The sequence below is a fragment of the Schistocerca cancellata genome, chromosome 5 (assembly GCF_023864275.1).
Source record: "Schistocerca cancellata isolate TAMUIC-IGC-003103 chromosome 5, iqSchCanc2.1, whole genome shotgun sequence".
Classification (NCBI taxonomy): Eukaryota; Metazoa; Arthropoda; class Insecta; order Orthoptera; family Acrididae; genus Schistocerca; species Schistocerca cancellata.
The window spans coordinates 482,415,798-482,432,759 of record NC_064630.1 but is presented as its reverse complement, the minus strand read 5'-3'; the positions used below and the strand labels follow the sequence as shown (position 1 = coordinate 482,432,759).

The 16,962-nt window shown below is 38.3% G+C and overlaps 1 protein-coding gene across 5 annotated transcripts in view; it reads right to left on the bottom strand.

Moving 5' to 3' along the window:
• LOC126187525 (glutamyl aminopeptidase-like) overlaps positions 1-16,962 on the bottom strand; it is a 249,380-nt gene that overhangs the window by 17,645 nt on the left and 214,773 nt on the right. For all 5 annotated transcript variants that reach the window (XM_049928662.1, XM_049928663.1, XM_049928664.1 and 2 more), the window contains 2 exons: positions 15,424-15,553; positions 12,514-12,736 (listed from right to left, as the gene is read on the bottom strand). In XM_049928662.1, coding sequence (XP_049784619.1) covers positions 12,514-12,736; positions 15,424-15,553 — 353 coding nt within the window. The remainder of the gene's footprint in view (positions 1-12,513; positions 12,737-15,423; positions 15,554-16,962) is intronic.

Sequence of the window (16,962 nt, the reverse complement as noted above, 5' to 3'; positions counted from 1 at the left end):
TACTGATAGATCAAAAAAATCTGCTCATCAAATGGTGCCAGGAGAAAAACAAATAAAATATATAAAGACTTGGAAGCTTTCAGGGCCGGTGGTGCCATTTTTGGTTTAGGAGAGAGAAAGAGGGATGAAGGAAAGGGAATGGTGAGATTTAAGAAATGGTGGAGTTACAGAGAAGCTGCCCAAAATGCAGGGTTAGGGGAGTCTTACTGGACAAAGACTGCACCAGATGAAATCTGAGAACCTGTCAACTTAAAGGTGGAAGACAGGGTAGTAAGCAAGACACAGCTTACTGAAAAAACACTGTGCAAGAGTCAATAGAAGTGGAAACCTAAATGCCTTATACATGGTACGCAGGTAAGGGGGTGCTGAGCACACGATAAGTCCTAGAATGACAGATAAGGAAAAATAAAAGGGAGCAAAGGAAAGGAATAGTTATCAAAAAGAAATGCCGAGACCACAGAAATGAATGTAAATTTAGGGCATGTGGGTGGTGACAACCAAGCACATGTTCTAGTACTGTTACTGCCTGTGGAGCTGTGAGAGACTGGTGTCAGGAAGGGAAATCTATATGGCATGTATGACGAAGCAGGCACCAAGTTAACATTTCTGGAAGGTGATTATCAACACCCATAAAGTAATGTATAAAATGCATGTTTGACTAACATAATGGTTTAAGCCCGAACATTACATTTGTCATTACTTAAATAATGTATAGTCACAGATATCAATATATGACAGAGGACTTTTAGAAGCAAACATACTAATACCAAGCATACACAGAGCAATACAGAAGAGAAGGTCAGGACTATAAGTATTACATTGACAATGTAATATTTATAGTCCTGATCATCTCTTCAGTACAGCTCTGTGTACACTTGGTATTAGCAGGCTTGGATATCTGGCGTATCTGTTCCATGTGCAAATTCCAGGGGGTGCCAAATTCATATTCTTGAGGAAAAAAAAAGGGGGAGCCTTGTTTCGCAAAGCGCCTAGCATCCAGCGCAAGTTGGTCTATTGATTATTCATATGTGCTTGAAATACATCCCTGATGGATTTTTGAATATTTTTTTAACACATTCTAAGTTGATTTCTGAACAAATCATAAATTGATTTTTGGATGCGAGCATGGTGTACATGATGTCTCCGCTAGGAGAATCCCCATCGCATCTAGCAATAAAAGATTTCCCTGCAGACAGAAGGGATGGTGCTGTATGAGCTGAGCTGAATAAAACTGAACAGGTGAATGCCAACTTCTGTTTGTTTATGTGGTTGATTGGGTGTTCGAATGGTCAGCACTGGTATAATTACTAGCGAAATCCATAGATTCAGACTTCCAGAGTGGAAATAAACAACTAACAGGAATAAAAAGAAAGAAAGGTTACATATTATCTTATTGGTGTATCTAGGAAAACGAAATTCTGACAGAAAATTTTGCCAGGTCGCTACACTAGTAAGGGCCAGTTGTGCAAAGCCCAGTTAGAAGCCACTTAAGTTCTATTCTCAGAGTAGCATGGGAAACACCTTGTACGAACACGTAGTAATGCCTAACCGGAGAATAAACGCAGGGTAACTGAACCAGTGATTCTGTCAGGGTTAGTGAAGTTAACTGAAGAATAACTTTGACAATGGCAGGAATATTTGCAGAATTAGTGATGACAAGATTGGTTGTTTGAAAGAGGAAGGAGAAGAAACAGGCATATCACACAAATTATATGGAAGAATATGACGATTCCAAATTTGTATAAAAATTTTGTGCTACTGTATTTCAATCTCATGTTTGAGAAACTGGAGTGTTTGAATGAAATGTGGAATTATTTCCTAACATAAAACTTTTTGCTTGTAGTAGGCCTAATAGGCATTTTATACTGGTACTTCATGAATTTATTCTGTTGTGTTATTTATGTAAATGAGGTACATAAAAATGACAGTTTGTGCCAAAACAGTCTCACTTATTTGGCATGTGTTACAATTGCTGCAATATTAGAAAGACACCACACTAGTGTTGGGTACTACACATATTAACAGCTTTTTCAGTATTAGACGATGACATTTTGATTTTTCACATAGCAAAATGTTTGACGAACTTTGATGAGGTAATAGATTCTTTCACAGAAAGGAAAGCACACCATGTAAGGTTAGAGAGAAAGAAATGCTGGGACCTAAGAAATGTGTACCGTACTGCCTTGCTTGTGTCTTGTCTTTTCTGGTTTTATGTTTCCTTTATTTAATTTTGTGTCACACAAAAAAATGGTTCAAATGGCTCTGAGCACTATGGGACTCAACTGCTGAGGTCATTAGTCCCCTAGAACTTAGAACTAGTTAAACCTAACTAACCTAAGGACATCACAAACATCCATGCCCGAGGCAGGATTCGAACCTGCGACCGTAGCAGTCTTGCGGTTTCAGACTGCAGCGCCTTTAACCGCACGGCCACTGCGGCCGGCTTGTCACACAAAAGAGAAAATTATTAGCTAATAGGCAATAACAAAATTTTCGGAGGAGTTCTTATTCTCCCGGTCTCAAATAATCCCACTCAGTATTAAATGCGAATTTTTTTTTTTTTAATGAGGGTAGGATGTCAAATTGGTCAAGTGGGAGCAGGAGAGGCACCACAAAACATTTTAATTTCCACTGCTCTGAATATAGGTTTAACAGCTTCCATTACAAAATATACATGTCTGAATTCCACAGAGTGAAATACACTGCTCTTTGTCACATTAAACCAAATAACTTGTCTTACGTTTCCTTGAACATATATGTTTTGTTATCAAACTCTTCAGAAAGATGTGCGTTACAGAATGGACATATTTTCGATAAATCAATTTTTTAAAAGTTTTTGACATCCTATCTCAAATGCTCAAAGGGGAGGGGGCACCACAATCAAGGTTCGGAAATATCATAGATCTGAGGCTGGGTATTAGTGTGCTTGCTTCTAAAAGTCCTGTGTTGTAATTGATATTCATGATATGCACTACACATTATTTAAGTGATGACAAATACAATGTTGTGGCTTAAACAATTTTAACCCTTATTCATAAAGATGGTCCTTGAATGAAACCGGCCAATATTTGGGTTTAAAATAAAGGCAGCTGATGGTTGAACATTCATTTTATACATGTAATGACTTATGTTGTACAGCATGCTCTGTAACAGGATATCGTGTATTATCTGTATACATTCTCTGCCTATGCCCATTCACCCTAACTGATAACTTTGTAGTAGCCACAGAAATGCAGAAGGCCAAACAGTGTTTACATAAAAGCTGGTACCTGATGTGTCATTTCACAGGTGGCTATCCTTTTATCACATATGTTTTGCAAGTTACAGGGGTGGTGTATGTGGTGACAGGAGGGTGCACTGAGCTAGCGTTACAGCAGGAACGGCCACAGAGATAGAAACCACAGAGTAGAGAAATGGGTGAAGAGCATAGGATTTGACTAGGATATTGTGCAGATTAGGGAAAAGGGGGGGGGGGGGGGGCTAAAAGCTATTCTAGGTGTGTAGGTGTAATGGGCAAAATGCCAGACAGAATGGACCTCATTTCAGGACACAATTTTAGGAAGTCATAGCTTTGTCAAAGTAGCTGATTAATACATTCAAAACCAGGATAGTACTGAGTGACAAGAGGTGTACTTTGCAGCTGTTTTTTGGAGGGATCAGTACTACCAGGATAGGATGCGCTGGCCCAGAAAGTCTACTTTAGAATTAGGCATGTGGGATAATTACATACAGTGAAGGCTGTGATGAGAATGACTGCTGTGGAGTCTGCATCTGAACAAATGCTTTTGCCTTGAATGTGAAGGAAATATGGGAGGAAATATCTGAAATAAAATGAATGGCAACTGTCAAAGTATAAGGACTGTGTTTGTTTGTGGGTTTAATGTAAACAGAAGGAATATATGAAATGTAATTGGGAGACTGTGTTAAGCTTAACCTTGAGTCTGTATTGTGAAGATGACATTCATGTATCTAAACCAAACTAGGGGCTGAAAGCTTATCGATCCCAGGAAAGCCCCCTCCTAGTGACCCATGAAAAACTTGGCTTAGGAAGGAGTCATCCTGGTTCCCATAACTGTACCCCTCATCTCTTTGTATGTCTGCCCCTCAAAGGTAAAATAGTTTTTTAAGTATAAGAGTGATTAAGGTAAGCAAGATATTGTAAGTTTGGAATAAAGTGAGTGCTAGTTGAGATCATGTTCACCAACATACAGATCATGTATGTGGGAGATGTTAGTATATAGAGAGATGCATCACTATTCACAAGCAAGGTGAGTGGTGGGAGTGTGATGTGCCAAAATTTCCAACAATTCATGAAATGGCTGGTGTTTTTCATGTAGACAGGAGGGGAGATTTCCTGTGTTTTTAATGTAGGAGGGATGGGGAGTCTGTGTACTAAAGAATGCAAGTGACAATGGTAGATCCCTTGTCCACTTGGAAATGATGGAGTCATCAGTTTATAGGGATTCTGTACAGGTCTTGTTAGAATAATGTTGTAGGGATCAGAAAAAGTGTGGTTAAAGAATGCTGGATGCAAGGAATTCTTGGAAAGCTTGTAAAGAGTGATTTTGAGGTAGTGATGGTGGATAAAGTTGGGATTTTGATTGAAACTGTTCAAGGCAGGGTGCAATCTTATGTTTTTTGTTGGAAAGGTTTTGAGATTGGGTTGCAACATGATACTTCCAGCTGACATCACATGTGAAGGAAAGTAGGCCCTTAACCAAAGAACCATGATTAATACAGTTATATCTGAAAGGGAGACCCATAGATGCTGACCCACAGATAATACATATAATTTAGGAGGGGAGAGGGCCTTAGATGAGAGTTGAGAACTCTTGTGTTGTTGTTAGTTCTTGTAATCCTAAGTTTCCATTGCTCTGGGAGTCAGTGGTGAAGATTGGGGGATATTAAAAAGGTTGGTGAAGCTCAGTTTGCAGGAGAGGAGTGGTGGTACACGGTGCAGCTATTGAGGGAGCTGAAATGGGACAGGGATGGAAACACCACTGTTGAGGTAGTTTAAAAGAAGGTAGGATAACTTCTTGAGGTCAAGTCTGACCTGATGTTGCAGTTTGTAGTTCGGTTGGCAAATGATACCATCCAAGGAAACATGAGGGGAAAATAAATGCAGTATTTTATAGAGGAGTTAAATCTGGCAGAGTGCAATTGGCAGATGAGGTATATGCATCACAGGTTACCAGAGTTAAGTGCAACAGACTGCTGTATTTGAAACTGTAACAGGGGCTGCTGAAGAGTGGGATTACATCCAGAAATAGGGGCTTTCAAAGTTAAGATTTTGAGGGTAACTCCCAGGGACAAGCAGGTTTCAAAAAACAGAATATGGGTCCTTAGCTGAGGTGATGCAAAGCATGTTTTCTAAAGAACCAAGTATAATATGTGAGCGTTGGTGACAGTGGTGAGAATGAAACAAAGGAAAATGAGAGAAAAAGAAAATAACAGCTGCAAAGTTAAATATTGGAAAAATTGAAAAATGTACAAAAATTCAAGGAAATTCATGAGAACAGACGAAAGCAAAGAAGATGTAATGAATGTGCAAGAACCTTCAATCCTTCTGCCCAAGACGGAGCCACTGGCTGCACGAGTTTGTGCATTTCTGTATCTTTTAATTGTGTTTTCTCCCGCTGGAATTTGGTGTATAGATTTTTTATTTCTCTATGTTATATTTTCAAACATTGATTATTTTTGTTGATACATATTTTAACTATTTATTTAGTGATTTAAATATAATAGAGGGAAACATTCCACGTGGGAAAAATATATCTAAAAACAAAGATGATGAGACTTACCAAACAAAAGCGCTGGCAGGTCGATAGACACACAAGCAAACACAAACATACACACAAAATTCAAGCTTTCGCAACAAACAGTTGCTTCATCAGGAAAGAGGGAAGGAGAGGGAAAGACGAAAGGAGGTGGGTTTTAAGGGAGAGGGTAAGGAGCCATTCCAATCCCGGGAGTGGAAAGACTTACCTTAGGGGGAAAAAAGGACAGGTATACACTCGCGCGCGCACACACACACACACACACACACACACACACCCATCCGCACATACACAGACACAAGCAGACATTTGTAAAGGCAAAGAGTTTGGGCAGAGATGTCAGTCGAGGCTGAAGTAAAGAGGCAAAGACGTTGTTGAAAGACAGGTGAGGTATGAGTGGCGGCAACTTGAAATTAGCGGAGGTTGAGGCCTGGCAGATAACGAGAAGAGAGGATATACTGAAGGGCAAGTTCCCATCTCCGGAGTTCTGACAGATTGGTGTTAGTGGGAAGTATCCAGATAACCCGGATGGTGTAACACTGTGCCAAGATGTGCTGGCTGTGCACCAAGGCATGTTTAAACTGTCCATTCGCATGAATGGACACAGGCAGACAGTGTTTGTTGGTAACGAGGATCATCCTGTGGCTAAACATGCCTTGGTGCACGGCCAGCACATCTTGGCACAGTGTTACACCATCCGGGTTATCTGGATACTTCCCACTAACACCAATCTGTCAGAACTCTGGAGATGGGAACTTGCCCTTCAGTGTATCCTCTCTTCTCGTTATCCGCCAGGCCTCAACCTCCGCTAATTTCAAGTTGCCACCACTCATACCTCACCTGTCTTTCAACAACATCTTTGCCTCTTTACTTCAGCCTCGACTGACATCTCTGCCCAAACTCTTTGCCTTTACAAATGTTTGCTTGTGTCTGTGTATGTGCGGATGGATATGTGTGCGCGAGTGTATACCTGTCCTTTTTTCCCCCTAAAGGTAAATCTTTCCACTCCCGGGATTGGAATGACTCCTTACCCTCTCCCTTAAAACCCACATCCTTTCGTCTTTCCCTCTCCTTCCCTCTTTCCTGATGAAGCAACTATTTGTTGCAAAAGCTTGAATTTTGTGTGTATGTTTGTGTGTCTATCAACCTGCCAGCGCTTTTGTTTGGTAAGTCTCATCATCTTTGTTTTTAGATATATTTAGTGATTTATTTATTTATTGATTTATTTAACCTGGCAAGCTGCAGCACATGATGAACAATTTGGTGGAAATGGGAAGAAAATACAGCATGGAAATCAACATCGAAAAATCAAAAGTGATGCGCATATCAAAACATGAGAAACACTTGAAGATAACTGTTGACAATCGGGAACTGAAAAATGTGAATCAGTTCAAGTACCTGGGAAGTTTTATCACCAATGAAATTCGAGCAAGAATCGCCATGGCCAAAGCTGTTTTCAACAAGAAGAGGACTCTGCTGACCAGCCAGTTGAGTTTGGCATTGAGGAAAAAACTGATAAAGTGCTACATTTGGAGCATTGCACTGTATGGAGCAGAGACATGGACCATAAGAAAGAAGGAGAAAAAATACTTAGAGAGCTTTGAAATGTGGTGCTGGAGGAGAATGGGAAAGATCAAGTGGACAGATCGCATATGTACTGACGATGTACTGCGAAGAGTAGGAGAGAAGAGAAGTATTCTGTGTACAATTCTTCAGAGAAGAAGAATTCAACATCTGGACGACATGAAAGATGGAAGGAGATACAACAGACTGAAGGAAGAAGCTTAAGACAGGGAACAGTGGAACCAGAAATTCTCCGTACGAAGACATGGACCTGCCACTAGGCAAAATACTAGATAATAATAATAATAATAATAATAATAATAATAATAATAATAATAATAATAATAATAATAATAATAATAATAATAATAAGCCCTGTGGAGGCCCGGGAAAAGAATAGGCCTCTAGTATGTTCTGCCAGTCGTAAAAGGCGACGAAAAGAACAAACCACTAATAGGGCTAACCCCCCTTTTAGTGTGATTACTTGGTTCAGGACAGAACTAAAGAAGCCTCGGACAAGCGCCGTCATGGTCGGGGACGACGCTTGATTCCTATGCCCGCCCACAATGGTAACGACACTGCTAGCCAACTGGAAAATGATTTAAATCCAAATAGAAGTGTTTTTCAGGATATGCTTCCTGCAACCACCCTAGAAGGAAAACAAAGACAGAGGATGAGATTGTCAGATGAAGTTAATCTACACCTCATGTTCTGTTATTACCAAGCAACAAATCTAGGAACCAACACAACTGGATACAGATCACAAGTATACACAACATTTATTACCAGATACCCGGAATTAAAATTTTTAACAGAACAACGACTAGCTGATCAGATCCGTGTACTAATAAAAAATAACAGGATACCCCAGTCAGAATTAGAAAACATCAAACAACAAGTACAACAAATACTGAAACAAAATAATGTGCAATTAGAAGAAGAAGAAGAAGAAGAAGAAGAAAATACAGTAAAGGACTCAAACATCCCTGTAAAGGACTCAAACATCCCAGAGCAAACAAACAAAGACCAACACAAGCACAAATAGAACACGAAGTGACACACATGTTAGATATAGAAGAGAAATTTCATCTGACATATATAGAATACAAAGACACAAATACAGACATTAGACCATTCTTGCATAGCCTGCCAAATAACCCACAAGTTGAAACAATAATAAAAACTATCAACACAATCATACACAACAAAATAAATGAAAACACAACTATGGAAGAGTTACAACTACTGGTTTATATAGGAGCACTCACTACACTAAATATACACACTAGGCAGAGATCAGAACCAACCAACACACAGAAGAAACCCACAAAAGCAGCATGGCAACACAGGCTACAGATCAGAACAGAAAAACTGAGAAAAGACATCGGACAGCTAACACAATTTATAAGAAATGAAATATCAGACAAAAAACGAAAAAGGTTAGGTAAAATCTCACAACAAGAAGCAATATAGCAATTAGATGAAAAGAAGCAGAAATTACAAGCATTGGCCAAACGACTTAGAAGATACAAAAAAAGTGAAAATAGAAGGAAACAAAACCAAACATTCAACACAAACCAAAAGAAATTTTACCAGACAATAGATAACACACACATTAAAATAGACAATCTACCACACATAACAGACATGGAACACTTCTGGAGCAACATATGGTCAAACCCGGTACAACATAACAGGCATGCACGGTGGATACAAGCAGAAACAGACTCATACAAGATGATACCACAAATGCCTGAAGTGATAACATGAAGTCACCCGAGCAATTAATTCTACGCACAATTGTAAAGCCCCTGGAAATGATAAAATAGCAAATTTCTGGCTAAAGAAGTTCACCTCAACACATTCACATCTAACTAAATTATTTAACAGTTACATTGCAGACCCATACACATTCCCTGATACACTTACACATGGAATAACCTATCTGAAACCTAAAGATCAAGCAAACCCAGCTAAATATCGCCCCATAACATGCCTACCAACAATCTACAAAATATTAACTTCAGTCATTACACAGAAATTAATAACACACAACAAAATTATAAATGAAGAACAAAAAGGCTGCTGCAAAGGAGCACAAGGATGTAAAGAGCAACTGATAATAGATACAGAGGTGACATATCAAGCTAAAACTAAACAAAGGTCGCTACACTATGCATACACTGATTACCAAAAAGCTTTTGATAGTGTACCCCACTCATGGTTACTACAGATATTGGAAATATACAAAGTAGATCCTAAATTGATACAGTTCCTAAACATAGTAATGAAAAACTGGAAAACCACACTTAATATCCAAACAAATTCAGATAATATCACATCACAGCCAATACAGATTAAGCGTGGAATATACCAAGGAGACTCATTAAGTCCTTTCTGGTTCTGCCTTGCTCTGAGCCCACTATCCAACATGCTAAATAATACAAATTATGGATATAATATTACTGGAACATACCTACACAAAATCACACATTTGCTATACATGGATGATCTAAAGCTACTGGCAGCAACCAATCAACAACTCAACCAATTACTGAAGATAACATAAGTATTCAGCAATGATATAAATATGGCTTTTGGAACAGACAAATGTAAGAAAAATAGCATAGTCAAGAGAAAACACACTAAACAAGAAGATTACATATTGGATAACCACAGTGACTCCATAGAAGCGATGGAAAAAACAGATGCCTATAAATATCTAGGATACAGACAAAAAATAGGAATAGATAATACAAATATTAAAGAAGAACTAAAAGAAAAATATAGACAAAGACCAACAAAAATACTGAAAACAGAATTGACAGCAAGAAACAAGACAAAAGCTATAAATACTTACGCTATACCAATATTGACCTACTCATTTGGAGTAGTGAAATGGAGTAACACAGACCTAGAAGCACTCAATACACTTACACGTTCACAGTGCCACAAATATAGAATACATCACATACATTCAGCAACAGAAAGATTCACATTAAGCAGAAAGGAAGGAGGAAAGGGATTCATCGACATAAAAAACCTACATTATGGACAGGTAGACAATTTAAGAAAATTCTTTCTAGAACGAGCAGAAACTAGCAAAATACACAAAGCAATCACTCATATAAATACATCGGCTACACCACTGCAATTTCATAACCACTTCTACAACCCTTTAGATCTCATAACATCAACGGATATGAAGAAAGTAAATTGGAAAAAGAAAACACTACATGGCAAGCACCTGTATCATCTAACACAGCCACACATCGATCAAGACGCATCCAACACATGGCTAAGAAAAGGCAATATATACAGTGAGACGGAAGGATTCATGATTGCAATACAGGATCAAACAATAAACACCAGATATTACAGCAAGCATATTATTAAAGATTGCAATGCCACAACAGATAAATGCAGACTTTGCAAACAACAAATAGAAACAGTGGATCACATCACAAGTGGATGTACAATACTAGCAAATACAGAATACCCCAGAAGACATGACAATGTAGCAAAAATGATACATCAACAACTTGCCATAAAACATAAACTAATAAAACAACACGTTCCCACATACAAGTATGCACCACAAAATGTACTGGAGAATGATGAATACAAATTATACTGGAACAGAACCATTATAACAGATAAAACACCACCACATAACAAACCTGACATCATACTCACCAATAAAAAGAAGAAATTAACACAACTAATCAAAATATCCATACCCAATACAACAAATATACAGAAGAAACAGGAGAAACAATTGAAAAATACATCCAACTGGCTGAGGAAGTCAAGGACATGTGGCATCAGGATAAAGTTGACATTACACCGATTATACTATCAACTACAGGAGTCATACCACACACTATCCACCAGTACATCAATGCAATGCAGCTACATCCAAACGTATATATACAACTACAGAAATCCGTAATTATTGATACATGTTCAATAACTCGAAAGTTCCTAAATACAATGTAACATACACCATACAGTTAAAAGGAAGTCACGCTTGATCAAGGTCCGCGTCACATTCCATTTTTAACCAGACCTAAGGTCTGAGAAAGGAAAGAAGAAAATAATAATAATAAGTGGTAAGTACAACAATAAACAAAAAGTGTGGAAAGATAAGTTTTAATTACAAATGCTAGCAGCAATAGGCATGAGAGAGGGGAATGGAAGAGAGAATCACAGAGGGTACATGATAAAACTCAGTTAATGGCTGTAAGTGAAGAGAAAGTGGCGATGCTTAGAGAGAAAGGTAAAGAGAATGAATCATAACTGGGAGAAGAGTGGCTTTACTATTTTTGAGTATGAGGCTGTCAATCTTAGCCAGTTTTGTCATACTATAGACTTTAATAGATAATACTGGATCTTGTGCATCATTTTGAGAAGCTTTGGGAAACAATGCTGTCAAGTAGTAATTTTCCTGTTGTTCTTACATAAAATTCACAAACTGAATAGACAGATTCACCCATGAGGTAAACGGAAGTCAAATTAATGTCTCACAAAACTCATACATGAACATTATGAAGCAAATTTTATAATGATGATTTATCACTGAATGCTTATAAAAAAACAAGATATTATGAATGCCAAAAAGTCTGTAAATTATAAAATTAGATCAGTCACTAAATCAGCCAATTTTATCAATTCTCTTAGTTATGGTGCCAGTTTTGGCAGATGCATCTTTGTGAGATGTCATGGACAGTGGATGTAACCAATATGAGATGTGCAGAATTGTCAATAACACATTCTAACATGCATATAATTTTCAACATCAATTAATAAAAGAAATTAATGTGAAAAGGTATTCGAAGAAAGATTTGCTGCAACACCAATGACCTGTGGATCATAATTATCATTTTAGAAAATGCATCTAGGTGAAGACTATAATGGAACAAAACAATTGAGATCATTCTGGCTGAATACAAAAACTATGTATTATTGTTGTTCATTTACTACTGAACTTCCTAATTGCATTGACTTTTTACATAATGTAATGTGTGTAATATCAGGTGAAGTTTGGGATAATGCACTATTTCTGCATATGGAGCCGTTTGTTTCTGTATGAGGAAGTTATACAGTGAACTAAGATATTATCTTTGCCATTGTCTGCATAGAATTTGATTACGATTGCTGAAGTTTCTCTCACCTCTTGATAGTCATACTCCGTTGCAAAATGTGAAGTCACTGCCGATATTAGGCTGCCTAATGTGAATGTGCCGTTGCCAAATGTAGCTCTCATGAGATCCCAGTGTGCCTTGAGATGGCGCCATGCTAGAAGCCTTCCTTCAGGGTTGGCAGCAACTACTGCCAGAACGACCTTGATGTCTTGTGGTCTAACAAGATTACGATCCAGTGACTGGATCAAGAACCTGTGAACAGGAAATGTGAAAACTCTCTCCTATATTATGACAACAAATTTTACAGGGTAAGATTCTATTCAAATAATAATATGTTCCACTTATGGTGAATGTGAGACAGAGGCAGGGGGAAGGCTAACATGTACATAAAAAATTATATCACATTTTAAATGAAAGATGATGGTTAATCACATTTATGTTTTGTAACCAAATGGCTCTGAGCACTATGGGACTCAACTGCTGTGGTCATAAGTCCCCTAGAACTTAGAACTACTTAAACCTAACTAACCTAAGGACAGCACACAACACCCAGCCATCACGAGGCAGAGAAAATCCCTGACCCCGCCGGGAATCGAACCCGGGAACCCGGGCGTGGGAAGCGAGAACGCTACCGCACGACCACGAGATGCGGGCTTTTGTAACCAATCAGCAGTCAAAGAAGAAGAAGAAGAAGAAAGTATACAAGATTTTCACAGTTCATGTGGGAAGACTGGATCATACAAATAAAGTGATTACATGCATGAAAAGGCAAAGTGAACCCAGCCACATTCAGATTTTGCACATGAAGAACATAATAAAACACACAAAAAAGGAGAAGTGTGAAATGGGCAAAACAAGCTAATAGACTGCTTCAAATTGGTGGAAAAATGAAAGAAAAATGGTGTGCGGAGCACGCTGTAGATAGTCATGTATTTTAGATATCATAGTGCAATACAATAATGTATGTGGAACTACTGTAGCATCACTGTTTGGTAGCAGTTTGAGTGAAGTTTATCTAATTGCTGTTTTTGGTATGCTTTTTAAATGTTACACTTATAATGTTCTTTAAATTTCAATGCTGTCCAATAAATAGTAGGTACAGTACAACATCTCATTATTTTCTTTTCCAAACTTTCCATGTGTAGTTTGTTATTGCATAACTAACTCTCAGATTACTGTGGTTAAACTGTAATACAGGAGTAAAGAATGTCCCCTGACTGTTGCATTATATTGGACTTTTACTGTACCTGATTTTCTAGCTGAAATTTATTGCAGAACTCAAAAAGTGTTTCTGGTCTCGTTTTTACTTCCAAGCACATATTCTTCCGTAACTGTACTTTCCATTTCATCCTGTACCATACCATTTCAATCTTTCATGAGTTACTAACGACCTACTCAGTTCCCTCATATTGTATATCTCGTCATAATTGGCTTGTGATGTCGGCATGTATATCTGAACTGTAGCTGTTAGCACTGGTTTGGTTTCAGTTTTGATGATGATAATCTTATGTCTGAACCATTCACAATAACTCATTCTGTATCCTACTATACTATTTATAATGAATCCCACCGAGCGAGGTGGCGCAGTGGTTAGACACTGGACCCGCATTCGGGAGGACGACGGTTCTATCCCGCATCCGGCCATCCTGATTTAGGTTTTCCATGATTTCTCCAAATCCAAATCACTCCAGGCCAATGCCGGGATGGTTCCTCTGAAAGGGCACGGCCGACTTCCTTCCCCATCCTTCCCTAATCCGATGAGACCGATGACCACGCTGTCTGGTCTCCTTCCCCAAACCAACCAACCAACCAACCTATAATGAATCCTACTCCTGTCCTCTGCTGTTGAAATTATGTTCATTTACCCAGGAATGCTTATCTTTTTTTCACTTCTATTGCACCTAGATGGTGCTAGATTCCCTAGCATGCTTCCCACATTCAGACGAATGCCTTTCCATGTTCTGACTCATAGAATGTTACCCTTTCATTGGTTTTTTCAATCTTTTTTCATGGTCACCCCCTACTTTGCAATTCCTTCCCAGAAATTTGAATGTGGAACAAAGCCAGAACCTTCTGTCAGTGTCAAGACAACATTTTTTCAGTTACAGACTGCATTTCTTGTGGATACACTTAATGTGTCATTAATGCAGTGGTTTCCATTGCCTTCTGCATCCTCTTACTGTTGATTATTGGTGAATCTTCCACCTTTAACTGAAGGACAAGAAGGTGCCTGCTCCTCTGCTCTCTTTTGACAAGCTTTTTGAAAAAAGAGAAGGACTCGTACCAAAATCTTTGACCACCATAGCTGATGATTTTGATTCAATCTAAGCAGTGGCTGGGATGAAATGTGGAACAAAGGATCAGGTGATCAATGTTGCTACCTCTAGACTACAGTGATGATCCAGAGTAATCATAAAAAAAAACTGATTAAAGGCCCATAGTACTGATTAAAGTACATTAAATCAGGCCCCCCCCCTCTCTCTCTCTCTCTCTCTCTCTCTCTCTCTCTCTCTCTCTCTCTCTCTCTCTCTCTCGTGTGTGTGTGTGTGTGTGTGTGTGTGTGTGTGTGTGTGTGTGTGTGTGTTTTCTACAGGCACACGGCATTGAAAATTATTTCCTTACAATGCTAGCAAAACTATTCATGAGTGTGAAAAACATTATGATGCAGAAATTTCTTATCCCTATCCTCATCAGTTGATGTAAGGGTCGGAATAACGATTATAAAGCTTTATGGTGTACACTGAGCAACAATCCAGGCTGAATAATTAGTCAGGAAGCTCATACTGATTGCTAACAAATTAAAAAATTTCTTGGTTGCAAATTATGTCATGTATTTGTGACTGAGCTGCTGACTAGAGTAGAAGTGACAGAACTATTTATAATTGGTTTAATTTACTGAAATTCAGTTGCATGGAAAAATCAACCATTAAGACAAATACCTTTGTAAAATCCATGGATCTGATGCGACACCTAGGGCCTTTAGCAGCAGCTTTCTCTCACTTGGCACTCCAGTACTGTTGTATTTGTGCCAACAATACTGCCATTCCTTTACACCACCATACTTTATCCCTAGACAAAAATAAAGTAACATTATCTATTAGTGAATCACATGCACATTTTATATGCTAGCAGAGATTTATTTGTGGTTCAATATAAAGAAGGAAGAAAGATGACATACACACGAAAGTGCAAGACTCGATCACTAGGACTGAAAGAAATCAACGTATTTACCAAGAAATTTCCAAGGCAAAAAAAAAAAAATCTATCTTCTATAAAGACCAGTATTATGCATGGTGAGACAGAACCTCTTTACAATTCTTAGAACAACAATGGAGTCAACAAATGGTATCACTTTTTGACAAACAATGGTTATCTTATGAGGTATTACTTTGAGTTATGTTTCTTGTTTGAAGTGAGTTGTATAGTGCAGGCATATTTATGCGAGAGATTCAACTATCACATTTATTATTTTTTTATGTTTACATTACTGAACCAAATGGCAATGTCTATCCCTAGTCATCTACTCTGCATCTGCTGTAATCGATTTCACAATATACTTCTAGCAATCATGCATTGACTGTGTATTCTGATTTACCTGAGCTCAGTAACATGATATGATTCTCACTGGTTCACTGCTGTACTTCCCAGGAAGAAACAAAGTATTCAGTTGCTGTTGGACATAGAACTGGAACAGTGGCATTTCTGTATCATGATTTATTGTGTAACTGAAGTTAAAGGATTCCTTTTGTACTCATGTGGATGACCTCACTCTTTTCATTATTTAGGGTCACTTGCCAATTTTCGTACCATACAGATATCTTTTTTATATTGTTTTGCAATTTTTCTTCTTCTGATGGCTCTTCTAGACGATAAACGACAGCATCATCTGCAGACCCTGGCTGCTCAGATTGTTTCCTACATCGTTTACAAAGATAAGGAACAGCAGAGGGCTCGTAACACTACCTTGGAGAATGCAAGACATCATGTCTGTCTTATTGGAGTACTTTCTGTCAATTATTATGAACTGTGACCTCCCTGACAGGAGATTATTAATCCAGTCACATAACTGAGACAATATTCCATAAGCATGTAATCTCATTACAAGTTGTTTGTGAGGTACGGTGTTGAAATTTAGAAATAAAGAATCAATTTCAAATCCCTCATCGACAGCATTCAACACTTTGTGTGAGTAATGACCCAGTTGTATTTCACAAGAACAATGTCTTCTAAATCTGTTGACTGCATGTCAATAGACTGTTCTCTTTGAGGTAATTCACAATGTTCGAACAAAATGTATGTTCCAAAATCCTGCTGCGCATCAATGTTAATGATACGGAGCTGTAATTTAGTGGATTCCTGCTATTGCGTTTCTTGAATACTGGTGTGACCTTTCCAGTCATTGGATACAGATCATTCGCCAAGAGAGCAGTCGTATACAATTGTTAAACGTGAAGCTAATGCATCAGCACACATTGAAA